The sequence below is a fragment of the Crinia signifera genome, chromosome 7 (genome assembly GCF_055691185.1).
Source record: "Crinia signifera chromosome 7, ASM5569118v1, whole genome shotgun sequence".
Lineage (NCBI taxonomy): Eukaryota > Metazoa > Chordata > Amphibia > Anura > Myobatrachidae > Crinia > Crinia signifera.
The window spans coordinates 129,551,403-129,564,293 of record NC_139223.1 but is presented as its reverse complement, the minus strand read 5'-3'; the positions used below and the strand labels follow the sequence as shown (position 1 = coordinate 129,564,293).

Below are 12,891 nucleotides of genomic sequence, written 5' to 3'. Positions count from 1 at the left end.
AGTGGGGGTATGAAAAGGGCGGAGGACGTGTACCGCCGCCGCTCGCCATGCTTCGGGTTTGCGTTGATAGTGGGGGTGGCGTGGGGGTGCATTTAACATTGTAAGCAACCATCAGGGTGCTTGTACAATTAAAAAACGCATCGCATCGTATGCGGCTATAGGGCATGCGATGTGATGCAATGCCCTACGAAGGACATCGGGGGCGCCGTGCTAGGAAACAAGTACCAAAATGGTTATAATTATTGTGTAATTTCCTTCCTCAAAAAGCGCAGTTTCAATTTCTCTTGTCTTGTTTTATATCCCCCAATGTTACTTGACTTACCACAACTTTGTCATACATTTCCTTATCATTGAGGCCTTCAGCTATCACACAACCAGAGGTACGGAGATACTGATAAGAGTGAGGGTCCGAGAGGGAGAGTGCTTCTGTAAGGCAAAAAAATAAGGAGCCCAAATATTAACCATCCATTAGTAAGTATATTTTATACACATTACAGTACAGAAATATTCCCAGGCAAACTTCCAGTCTTAGTTTACAATGTAATTCCTAGCCAAACCTAAAAGTGGTTCATTTCTTGGGCTGTTATGCCATATAGTTACACACTAGTCCTTGCATATTTATTCAAAAACAGGTTTGTTTGTTTGTTTGTTTGTTTGTTTGCTTGTTGTTTGTTTTCCAAAACTGTGTCCCTAATACCCCTTTCCCACTGCAGCTCTTAAACGTTAAATTGCTGTTTCTTTAGCCTTTTTAAATGGGTAGAGCTGCAGTGTGAATGCTCAAGTTTGCTTCACTCGTTTAACAACGAGTGAACACCGGTATTTGTTAAACGGGTAATAACACCGGTATTTGTTAAAGGGGTAATAAGCAGTGTTTAACTGTTTGAGCCTTTTTTTGGCAGTGGGAAAGGGTCTTAAATGGTATTTAGTAATAATAAAGGTGAAGAATATGATTGGCTGATGACTGTACACACCACATCCTGTGGGGCAAGAAAAGTCCATTTATATATTGTAGCTTTCACATCACACTTTTAAAACGGTATATTGCCGTTTTTTTGCCTTTTAAAACGTTTAAGGCTGCAGTGTGAAAGTGTCATAGTTGAAATACCATTTAAAGTTAACTGGTATTTCAACACGTTTAAAAAGCAGAGTCCTACCCGTTTTAAAGCCAATTCAGAGCCGTTTTTTGTGCTGTCTGAATGGCACTGAAATGGTATTTAGTAAAAAATAAAGGTTAGAGCACTGTGATAGGCTGTCCCTTGTCTTGTGTCCCTTCCCTGAACCAGGAAATAAGCTGTGGGTAGAAACGTGTTCAGAGGTTAAACGGCTTGACTGGTGATGTGAATGGTACTTAAACGGTATTTTTAAATGGTAATCTGCTGCAATATGAACACTAGACCCGTTTAAAATACCATTTAAAATTACAGTTTTTCAAAACGTTTCAAAATGTTTTATGTGATGTGAAAGCTACATAGGACAGCCCATGTTTACTATTATGGTACTTATGAGTTATCTGGGCGCCCGATTTTTTGATTGTATGCCTTAAGTTAAGGCATACAATCAGATGCGATGCGATGCGATATCGCATCGCATCGCATGCGACCATCGGATGCGATGACCCGATTTTTCCATAGGAATCAATGTTAAAATGGACAGAGTCCATTTTAACATGGAATTCAATGGGAAAAAGGGGTCCTTTTCATACCCCTACTATCCAAGTGGGCATGGAGTTGGATATAAACCTGTGGCGAGCGTAGCGAGCCACCGCTCCCGAAGCGTGGCGAGCGAAGCGAGCCCCGCGAGGGGACGGTATTCTATGTCCCCTCGCGGGGCTCGCTACGCTCGCCACGCTTCGGGCTCGGTGGCTCGCTACGCTCGCCACAGGTTTATATCCAACTCCATGCCCACTTGGATAGTAGGGGTATGAAAAGGACCCCTTTTTCCCATTGAATTCCATTTTAAAATGGACTCTGTCCATTTTAACATTGATTCCTATGGAAAAATCGGGTCATCGCATCGCATCGCATCCGATGGTCGCATGCGATGCGATGCGATGTGCCCGATCCGACCCGATTTAGAAATCGGGCGCCCGGATAACTCATAAGTACCACTATTATTTATTTACAGTTTCTTATATAGCGCAGCAGATTCCGATGCACTTTACAATAGTAGACAGTGATAAAACAGACTGGGTAACAACAGACAGACTTGGAGGTAGGAGAGCCCTGCTGCAAGCTTACAATCTATAGGGTTTAAACGGGTTGCTTTGTGGTTTAAACGGGTACAATGTCAATGTAAAAAAAACTGTATTTAAATGGCAATTTACCATTTAAGAGCTGCAGTGGGAAACGGTCTTTATGGCTCTTAGCCATTTAAAGACCCGTTTACAAATATCGGGTCATTACCCGTTTAGGCAGTGGGAAAGCAGCATAAGGTTTGCACTGGAATGCAGTTAAGATGACCATTTACACGTTGATATTTTGCTTGTGTCGACCTTTTATCTGTGTCAACCTATTGCATGTCAATCTTTTCCATGTGTTGACTTTATGCCTGTCGACCTATAGTGGTTGACCTATTTGCCTAGACACGGTCGACCTAATGAACAGTATATTTTATTTTGTGAACTATTAGGACAGTAGGATATAAGTTCCCTCAGTAATAGGCTTCTGAAAAACACTTATTTAGGAACAATATTAACAATCCTTCATTTTCTATAAAATAACCCAAAAAGGTTATGGCAGAAAGCTACATTCATTTTATATAAAATACAGGAAAATGTTTTAGTATCAGTTTAAGAAATAGCGTTTATTTAATATACTCAGCAACCAGATATCAATAGACATATTGGGGGAAATTTACTAAAGGAAATTTGTAAAAAAAAATAGGTGTATTTGTATCTAGAAATACACTTATTTTTGACATTTACTATCCCGGAAATACGTCAATTCGTACTCGTATTGATGTGCTATCAATACGAATACGAATTGCCGTATTTTCGGAATAATAAATGTCAAAAATAAGTGTATTTCTGGATACAAATACACCTATTTTTTACAAATTTCCTTTAGTAAATTTCCCCCATAATCTTTTTCTAGTGTAGTCAGATGAATTAAATCTGACTGGTTGCTATGGGTTATATCAATGATCCAGGGTTGCCGACTTTTTAATGTTCCTCTCCGGGAGAAGCCCGGAGAGGAGACTTTTCTTACCCGATCGGGGGGCGGGGCTTGACTGTGACGTCATTAAGCCCCGCCCCCACTACGGGAAATAGTAGAAATGAGTGATATCCATGGAGGGGGCGGGGCTAAAATGACGCGATTGTGCCATTTTAGCTCCGCCCCCTCCTCTGAGACCCGCGGATTGCGGCATTTGCATGCCGCGATTCGGGGGGTTCAGGGGGGTCCCCCAGATTCCGGGAGGGTTGCCCACCCTTCCGGGGGACCGGGAGGGGGACCCGATTTTCGGGAGACTCCCGGGAATTCCGGGAGGGTCGGCAACCCTGCAATGATCAGAAAAGGTTAGAACATCACACCACTCAGTAGTATCTACTTTAATAAAAATGTAATGAAGTATTAATAAGTCGTTAAGGCATTATTTTTCCAGAATGGAGGGAAGTTGATTGTTGGTAATATAAGAGAACGTCTCCACAGTATTTTAGTTAATGGAAGATACTGTAGATCATCGGACTTAATGATTTATTAAATAATGCACTTTACCTCGGTCGTCCATGCTTGCACCTGCTAGTAGAGCGTAGAATATATGATAGTTCCTTTCTCCTGGGCTCTGTCGTGTCACCCGGGTCTAGAAGTGGAAATAGTTCCCCATGAGAACTTGTCAACAATCACACAGAAATAAATGGGAATAAACAGAGTACCACCAAAGCTTACCTTCTCCAACAAATCTGGTTAGCCCCTAGTTAAGGACTGTAACAGTGACTTAAAGTTTCTTATAACTCAGATACAACCCTGGGTTTGTTTCAGCACCTGCAGATTACTGGAAATCTTTCATTCCTGACCTGGTTCATTACTTGAATTAGACTCAAGAGGGCAGTCACACACTGTTCTACAATTAAATCTACTCCTTCGGAAAACAAAATTGACCCTATAGTAGTAGAATGAACCAACTGGGACAGCACAGACTGCACTTGATGTATTTTATATTAATTCAAAATCATTCAATAGAAGGGGGTGGAAATATTTTCCCTATTCTAAAGGTTTTCTTTCAAAAATAAAATACTGATCTTCTCATTAGATTTAGGCAGGGCCGATGTAAGGCTTCTCAGCACCCTAGCTAAAACTACAATCTTATCCCCCCCCCCCACACACACACACACACAAAAAAAAAGGTGTGAGGTGGCAGCAAAGTAGAGAAGTATGTCTCAAGGGAAAGGTGAGGCCTTAGAAGTTCCACAGCCACCTGCATTAAGTACAACAACGATCCTCATAGACATCCTTGATTTTTTTGATTTGCAGACTTGGTGGCGCCCCCCTCCAGATCCCGGCGCCCTAGGCAGCTGCCTAATGGTAGTGCTGGCCCTGGTTTTAGGTCAATATATCGGGTACTTGTTTCCTAGCACGGCGCCCATCGCATACCACTACATAAGGTATGCGATGTGATAATTGGGTAAATGAGCCGGATTGTACAATTAAATATCGCACAGCATCGCATGCCACCAAATGGCAAGCTATGCGATTTTAATTGTACAACCCTGATGGGTGCTTACAATGTTAAATGCACCCCCATTGTCCACGCCACCCCCACTATCAACGGCAAACCGAAGCGTGGCGGTACGTGTCCTCCGACCTTTTCATACCCCCACTATCCACATCGGCGTGGATTTGATATTAGATAGTGTGGCGAGCCCGAAACGTGGCGAGCGCAGCGAGCCCCGCGAAATACATGTTAAGTCATCTGCGTCCCCTCGCTGCGCTTGCCACACCATCTAAAATCAACTCCATGCCAACGTGAATAGTGGGGGTATGAAAAGGTCGGAGGACGCGTGCCGCTGCCCCTCGCAGGCTCGCTACGCTTCGGGATGGCGTTGATAGTGGGGGTGGCGTTCACAATGGGGGTGCATTTAACATTGTAAGCACCCATCTGGGTGCTTGTATAATTAAAAATCGCATCACATGCCACTATATTGTATGCGATGAGATGTATAAGATGCTGTAAGATCAAAATCGTGGGCGCCGTGCTAGGAAACAAGTACCTTATATTGTTTAATTAAAGATTACCATACTTTGTTCATTAAACAGCTTTTTCTCTGATAGAGTAGGCAAGTAAGACTACGTTGGATAGTGAATTTAATTAACATAATACAACCTTATAAAGTGTGTGTATATGTATGTAGGCAGGTTTACACTCGTGTAGCTTAGTGAAGGGTTAATTACACAGGTTCAGTAAAAGTAATTACATAAATATTAATCACATGACTTGGACAATGCAAGGCTGTTACAGGTTTCTCTTCCTCATTTACACTTCCGTAGCGCAAGTGATGGCACCTTTCTCTTCTGTTTCTAGAAGTAGTTCCACTTACATTTAGAAAGGCAGGCATTATTTGGGTTGGCACGATTATACTTTAAAACTGAGCATCAATTCACTTAGGCTAATTGAGATAATCCCCTGTAATGTAGTGAAATGTCCTCCTAGATGTGTTATTTATTGTAATTGAACGAGCACTCTTCAGTTCACCACACCACAAGAATATCTACTTTACTATAAAGCTCTTAGTAATAGACCAGGATCGCTCAGACATTAGGGATACATATATATTGCTAGCTGCAATAAACTGTGAGCCTGCTGTATACGGTCACTAGGTCAACATCATTAAGGTCGACATTCATTGGGTCCACACCACTGAAGGTCGACAAGCCTTAAGTGGACACAGAAAAAGGTCGACAGGCCTAAGGTCAACAGGTCCAATAGGTCGACACAAACATTGTGTCAGTCAAAAGGTCGACATGGGGCTTTCCCTTTTTTATTATTGAGCCGTCAGGTGGTATTTTATGCCCTACCATCCACTAGGGCATGGAGAGAGAATAGAACCTAAGGCCTGTTGACCCATACCCAGCCTTGCTACTGATTTTCTGTATACCAACACATAGCTGAGAGTATACCGCCACATAACAGCTCTGCCTTTACAGGATTTTAAGCACTTGAAAATACGTTTGTAGTCCTTGTATTAAGTGTCGATTGGGTGGTCATATCCAACTGGGAAGTTTTGTATCCGACTCCCTGCAATGGTGTGGAGCCACCAGGGGAAAGCAGTGTTATTCCATATACTCCCGAAACGTCTAAGAGGAATTCCAGCAAAGTAGACCTGCCTAATGAAAGTTGTGCCATTGTACCAAAAATTAACCGTAGTGTGACCTGAGGTACCTTCCACAAGGACTCCATACTTTTACTCATCACCTGTCAATTTTCTGGACATTCCCATAGTACATTTTCTTGGAGCCCCCTCCATTCTCCTCCCATCCCACACCCCCACCATCCCACACCATCACCACCACAATTCACCTGGATGTTGATGCAGGATCTCTATTGAGGACTTCGCTTTCTTGGATTGATTGGAACCTCATTCCAGAGTCCTTCCTCCAGCGGCAATCAGTGTGGTAATTTAATCTTTTGCCAATTTGGCTCCTGCCCATTCGGGGCTTAACCATAATGGTCCAGTGCAGGTTTACATAGCAATTTATTGCCCGTGGTGGTCCTGAGTGGTTTTAGCAATCATTGTTGTATGATCAGGTCTTACATGTAGTTAGAGTGTAAAACAGCTATCTGTAACTCATGTAACGGTTGTTTACATCTGTACAAGTGCAATAAAATGCATTTCTAGGTTTTCTCTTTTTTTTAAAGTGGACCTATGCTTTCACCTTGAGTGAATGGGCGGTTGTGACTATAGGAATCCACTCTTAAAATTCTGATGGGATCCCAACTGCCAAGGTTTCTGACCACATTCTCTATGTATCACAGTGAAAAAGGTAATTTTAATGACCTGGACATTCAGCCTATCAATTCACTAATAACCTTACGGAGTCACAAGGTACTTGGATGGAGGGACAGAAGCACTAGTAAATTAAAAATGTCTTCATCCACTGCAAGGAAGTCCTGCTGTGTTCTATAGGGAACAAGATCTATGGTCTACTTGTCGGTGTTTATCTAGAAAGTGAAAATTACTTTTGCCGTTTCCCAGCATGTGAGATTAACTAAATTATTTTAGTTCCTTAGTTCTCTATGTGACCATAAATAGGTTTTATTGCACGCAGCATGGGACCCAATACCACATTTCCAGTCAGAAGGATACAGTCCACCACACGGCCGCCTTGAATGTGGCCCTGCTGCGAGAAGTGAAGCTGCACGAATTTCCCGAAACGACTGGAGTTGTTATTGTAAACAGTCTTGGCATTTCCAAAAGCTTCAAGGATTGGGCTACGGAAAAACAATTTAGATTACAACAATGAACGAACGTTTATATATATTTTTTTTTTCCTTTTGGGTTTTGGGCGAGTGGGGTTCAGATAAACTATAACTTTTCAGTGCTTATGTATAAGAAGGGTCATTGCAAGCTTATATAAACAACGGAATATTCAAAGTCATGTTTCATGCACTAAATGTTTATACTATGCACAACATAGTGTCACTAGATAATAAGCATAATAATGTATAGTTCCAAATGGCCATCATAAGCAGGGTTAGCAGCAGAGCATTACATGAAGAATTCTTGTATAAGTGCACCTCTTACACATACATTATAATGTGGATGAGTAAATAAGCCATTGTATGTACACATGTCCAGCTCTGTTTGGTATTCTGTTGCCTATTGATAGTAACTGCCGCCATCAAGATGTTCCCTGAGACTTATTTTATACATACATACATATCAATACTCATGGGTTTAAATTATTGGGGGATGAGGTGGATTGGAGAAATCATTCCACCTCCACCATAGTCCTGCACAGTAATTCCAACAGAAAAGCCCACCCCACCACCCACGTCAATTGATAATTTATACGATGCAAGTGTCACCTTCCTCAGGTCCTGGTGGCTCCATGGTTCTCCTCCACATGCAGCCCAACCCCTTCCACATGCTGTGTCTGTCAAACATCCTCTCTTCACCTTATGCTACACAATAATACCCCTTAAGGTGCCCATACATGTTACAATTATTGTGTCCAATATTGGATACAATATCGCATCTCGGTTTTGCGATAAGATGAGATGAGATCTAGTACAAAAAAGTATGTGCAGCACATACTTTTTGTACTAGATCTCATCTCATCGCAAAACCGAGATGCGATGAAATGCGATATTGTATCCAATATTGGATACAATAATTGTAACGTGTATGGGCACCTTAAGGGGTATTATTGTGTAGCATAAGGTGAATAAGAGGTTACTGAGTAACGAAATGTGTATAAGGTGCAGTATTATGTGATGCAATATGAAATATGAATCAGGATTACTCTAAGCAGTGTAATGCGATTATGATTGTGCCCCTGTATGACGTACTATATATTGGTGGCATTATGATTGTCACCACACCCCTTCTTTGTGAGACCACTATCCCTTCCCTTTATAGAATATAGGAAGCAAAAACCCCTAGCACAGTCTGAGGCTCCGCCTAATGTGTGGGGAGGGGCAGGGAAGGGCGGGGTGGGGGTCTGGGGGCTAGATGACAGGGGAAACTAGTTTCATCACCACTCAAGGACCGCTTGAAGCCCTGTCTATTACTGCACATCAAATTAGTTATTTCTGGTATACTGTACATCATAATCTGCACATTCTACAGTAAGAGCTTGGCAATTTTGCATAGTGGGAGATTAGCTACAATGTTCCACTAGAATCAAACATGCTAATACATGTCATTACATCTAGGGAGGAAAACAGTTGCACATTTAAGGCAAAAGGAGTAGGGTATCCCTACTGTAAGTACATACGAAGGGGAAGAGTTCGAACCAAAGAATAAAGAGCAAGTAACTTTACAGTTGGGTAAAACCATGCAGCTCTGGATGTGGGGCAGATGTACACTGCAATGTAAAACATTTAAAAATATAGTGATAAAAACGGGTAACCCACCCGCAAAGGCAGTCAGCTTTTACCCTGAATTTTTTTTTTTTTTTTTTTTTAAATGCACCCTTTGCATTGCACCATGGTATGTTCAGGTGTCCCTATACTTAGTTTTATGTTTAACACCCAACTCAGGGGTAAATTTACCAAGGTCGAAGTTCTATTGAAGATGGGATGTTGCCCATAGCAACCAATCAAATTCTACTTCTTCCTTATTTAGCTATGGACAAAATCTCATCTTCAATATAACCATATCTCCCAAATTGTGGAAACATTAATCGGGACTCCGAAGGTTTGTGCCTGAAATTTGGAGGCGTGGTCTAGCAGGCGTGGTCTAGCAGCAAGGGGAAGTGGTCCATGCTTACTGTGCTCCTACAAGGCCACGCCCTATTTTCGCTGTTGAGGGATCATAGCCAGTACCATGCCCCCAACCGCTTTGTCTCCAGAAACAGACGCTGTGCTCAATGTATGTTCCCCACTGCTCTGCCCACCAAATCTACTTAAGACACTGCCAAAAAAATGGTCCGGCGAAAATTAGGATGATTAGGAGATACTACTATCTTAATAAATGTATCCCTCAGAATCTTCCACATGTGAGCAGTCTCACACTTAATAGATTCTCCCCCACCAGAGGTGTTATTGAGGGGATACTAAGACAATTTCCCTCCTACCAATCTCTTATAGCATTGTTAACAAGATGCTTATTTTATTTTTCAGCGATCTTCTCTTTCCCGTCAGATACTAGACTTTGGGATACACACAGGCATGATGGACAGAAGGCAAATAGAACAAGTGCCTTATATGTAATCTGTCTGTAATGCTGCAATAATTGGGCATCACCAGGCTCAATCATGAACCCAATAATAAGGATTACTAGGATCATTACTGACCATGCTGAAATATAGCATCAGAAGATATCACCATCTATTATCATATGTGCAGTGAAGTCTTCTGAGTATTCTATGGGATCCCAAGGAAGAATGAAGGAGCTAATTTGGACAGCCACATGGGAGGTTGTCGGTATAGAACAGCAAACCTATCAAGCCCAGCAACACAAGCAGCTTAATGCAAGTGCGCAAATTCATCGGAACGGTCCATTGGGAATGAATTGAAGCAATGGAATTATTGCTTAAAGCTTTGGTAAGTAAATGTATTTAAAATAACATACAAAAGCTAAATTGGCGTGGCCAAGATGTCTGGGAATCCCTGCCAACAAACACTAGCAAATGTAAATCAATAGTTTAGTTGTCTCATACAAACACGTGTAAGAAGAACAGCCACATATACCAGACCTGCTCTCCATGATGGCTTCCTCCACGTGTGTCTGATTGCCTCCTCCTCCTGCGCAGTTCTGACTCATTACCGACAGGAACTTTAGCAGCAATTTTGTGCTTTCTGTTTTGCCAGCCCCACTCTCTCCACTGCAAAGGGACAGAAAGAATTCAGAACACCAAGCACTGCGAAGGGCGACGTCAATGCATTAACTGGGACAGGATCTATTCTTCTCTACTGAAATTATCACTGTGCAATTAAAAGTACAAACAGGAATAAAGAAGCTACTGTATTATAGCCTGAACAGAAACATAGAACACATTAAAAAGGAGGTTAACACTTTATAATGTATTGTTAACTGGTCTAGTCTCAAAAAGGAACGCTAATAATTTTACCTATAAATGGGGCACTGTAATGAGACCACAAAGACGGACAATACTGGCATGATCATCAGCACTGTATTCTCATGATTGCTACTACAAATGCTGGGTAAATCCCTGACTATGCAGACAATGCACCCACACTGCAGGGTATGGCGCCCAGCAATAAGTAACCACAGAGCTAAAAATAATTTCAGAAACATTTATACAGTTTCCAGCACAATTACAACATTTAAATTAATACATGGAAATTATATTTATTATTTAGTGGTCATCTACAACATAACACAACTACTAATTAGAAGGTTTGGGGATTACGTGAATATTGTTTTTATTATTATTTTTAGATTCTTTAAAGACACTTTCAATTTTTCCCCCAGAGAACCTATAATGGAAATGTGCTTGAAATTCTCAGAAAGAAAATATTTTTGAATATTCAAAAAACCAACCCAATACGCTCTTGCAACCCTAAACCCCCATACACACTGGGCAATTTTGAGCGGAAAGCAGCTCACTTTTTTGCTTTGTGCTGCTTTTCAGCTCAAAACCGCCCTGTGTTCACAGGTCATTGCCACCGTTCATTTGCTAGTATTACCAGCGGAGCGGAGGGCTTCCAACAGTCTACTACTTTGGAAAGCAGCCCACCCCTCCCCACGGAAAGCACTTGGATGGGAGAAAATCACTCAAGTGTGTATGCACTGAGCGATTTTCAGCTCAGCAATATCCCCCATCATCGCTTTGCATACACGCTGGACAAAAGTAGCCAGTGTGTATGCACCTTTGCATCTCCTCTTTAATCCAGTGATTCCCAAACTGTGGCCCTTAGTTCACTCTTTCTGACAAAATCCTTCTTCGATGGACAAAACCATGTGCACTTCAGGGGGCATATGTAAAATGTGCAGAGAGAATTAGATTTGGGCGAGTTATTTTGTTTCTGTGCAGGGTAAATACTGGCTGCTTTTTTTTCTACACTGCAATATAGATCTCACTTTGCAGTAAAATCCCACCCAAATCTAATTCGCTCTGCACAAGTAACATCTGCCCCACCTGCAGTGCACATGGTTTTGTCCATCTAAGAAGGATTTTGTCAGAAAGAGTGAACTAGAATAAGGCCCTGTGTGCCTAGGCACCACGGAGTGCCTCCGATTGGCGGTCTAGGACCAAATCAAATAATTTATGGTCAAAGTTACTGATACTCTAGGGTCTGTGATTCAAAAAAGTTTGAGAAACACTACTTAATCTTTGAAACAGTTGAATTAAGCTTAATATTTCCCCCTGGGGACATACAGTATTGTAACATCAGATGTTACAGGAAACATACGGATGCAATATTGTAACTTCCTTATGGGAATGTAGTAATTCCACTTACATTATAGGACATATGCATACTATCTTAGTAACATACATATCTTGTGAATATGTGGGTCATTCAAACCCGCTCGCTGGGTTTCAAATCCGCAACCCGAGCGATCATCATCATCATGCCCAGGGTACACAGTGCGCATGCGCGAGCTGTCCGCCCGAGAGCAGCAAGAGAAGGCTAGCCTTTGCTCACTGATTGACTCCCAGCGGGCATGCCGCAGGTGTTTTATAGGCATCCCCAGAAAACGCAGGTGTTCACCAGCCGTTGGGAGGGAGGGCTGCTGACAGTGTCCTGAACCCCGATGCAACTTTCTTGTCTTTATTTACCATGTACTTGTCCTAAATTACATTGTACTGTAAGTCGTTATTTTCTTGTTTTTACTTATTTATGTATTGTTAGGCACTGAAGAACCCTTGTGGCCCCATAAAAACTACAACAATAATAATAATATATAATATTTTATTCTCATCTGAAAAATTGGGAGGTTTTCCCACAAGACAATAGAATAGGAAAAGTGATAACATAATAATACATTTCCGCAAGCAGTACTCCATCGGGTCTAATAGGATACTGGCAATTGTGCGAGGTTGTTGGTAGGTGGTGCTTAGGAGAGGGCAGTATATAGCTGTGGTTTAGGGGAGGGTTGACTTTCCTTTAGTTGGCGCCTGATTTATCCATGGTGGTAAAGAACAGTAGCATTCGCTATTTGCTTTTAGATCTTGGAGGTTGCTCTCCAATACACAGGATACGCTGACTCTACCTACCTAGTGTCAGCTGCACCACCGGCCCAGAGGAGACCATTGGTGTCAGAAG

At 41.9% G+C, this 12,891-nt stretch overlaps 1 protein-coding gene across 1 annotated transcript in view; it reads right to left on the bottom strand.

The window, feature by feature from the left end:
- The window catches only part of LOC146020580 (unconventional myosin-X-like), a 121,945-nt gene that overhangs the window by 57,027 nt on the left and 52,027 nt on the right, over positions 1-12,891 (bottom strand). The window contains exons 6-10 of the mRNA XM_083153812.1: positions 10,356-10,484; positions 7,301-7,425; positions 3,885-3,898; positions 3,714-3,798; positions 323-426 (exon numbers count right to left, since the gene is read on the bottom strand). Coding sequence (XP_083009938.1) covers positions 323-426; positions 3,714-3,798; positions 3,885-3,898; positions 7,301-7,425; positions 10,356-10,484 — 457 coding nt within the window. The remainder of the gene's footprint in view (positions 1-322; positions 427-3,713; positions 3,799-3,884; positions 3,899-7,300; positions 7,426-10,355; positions 10,485-12,891) is intronic.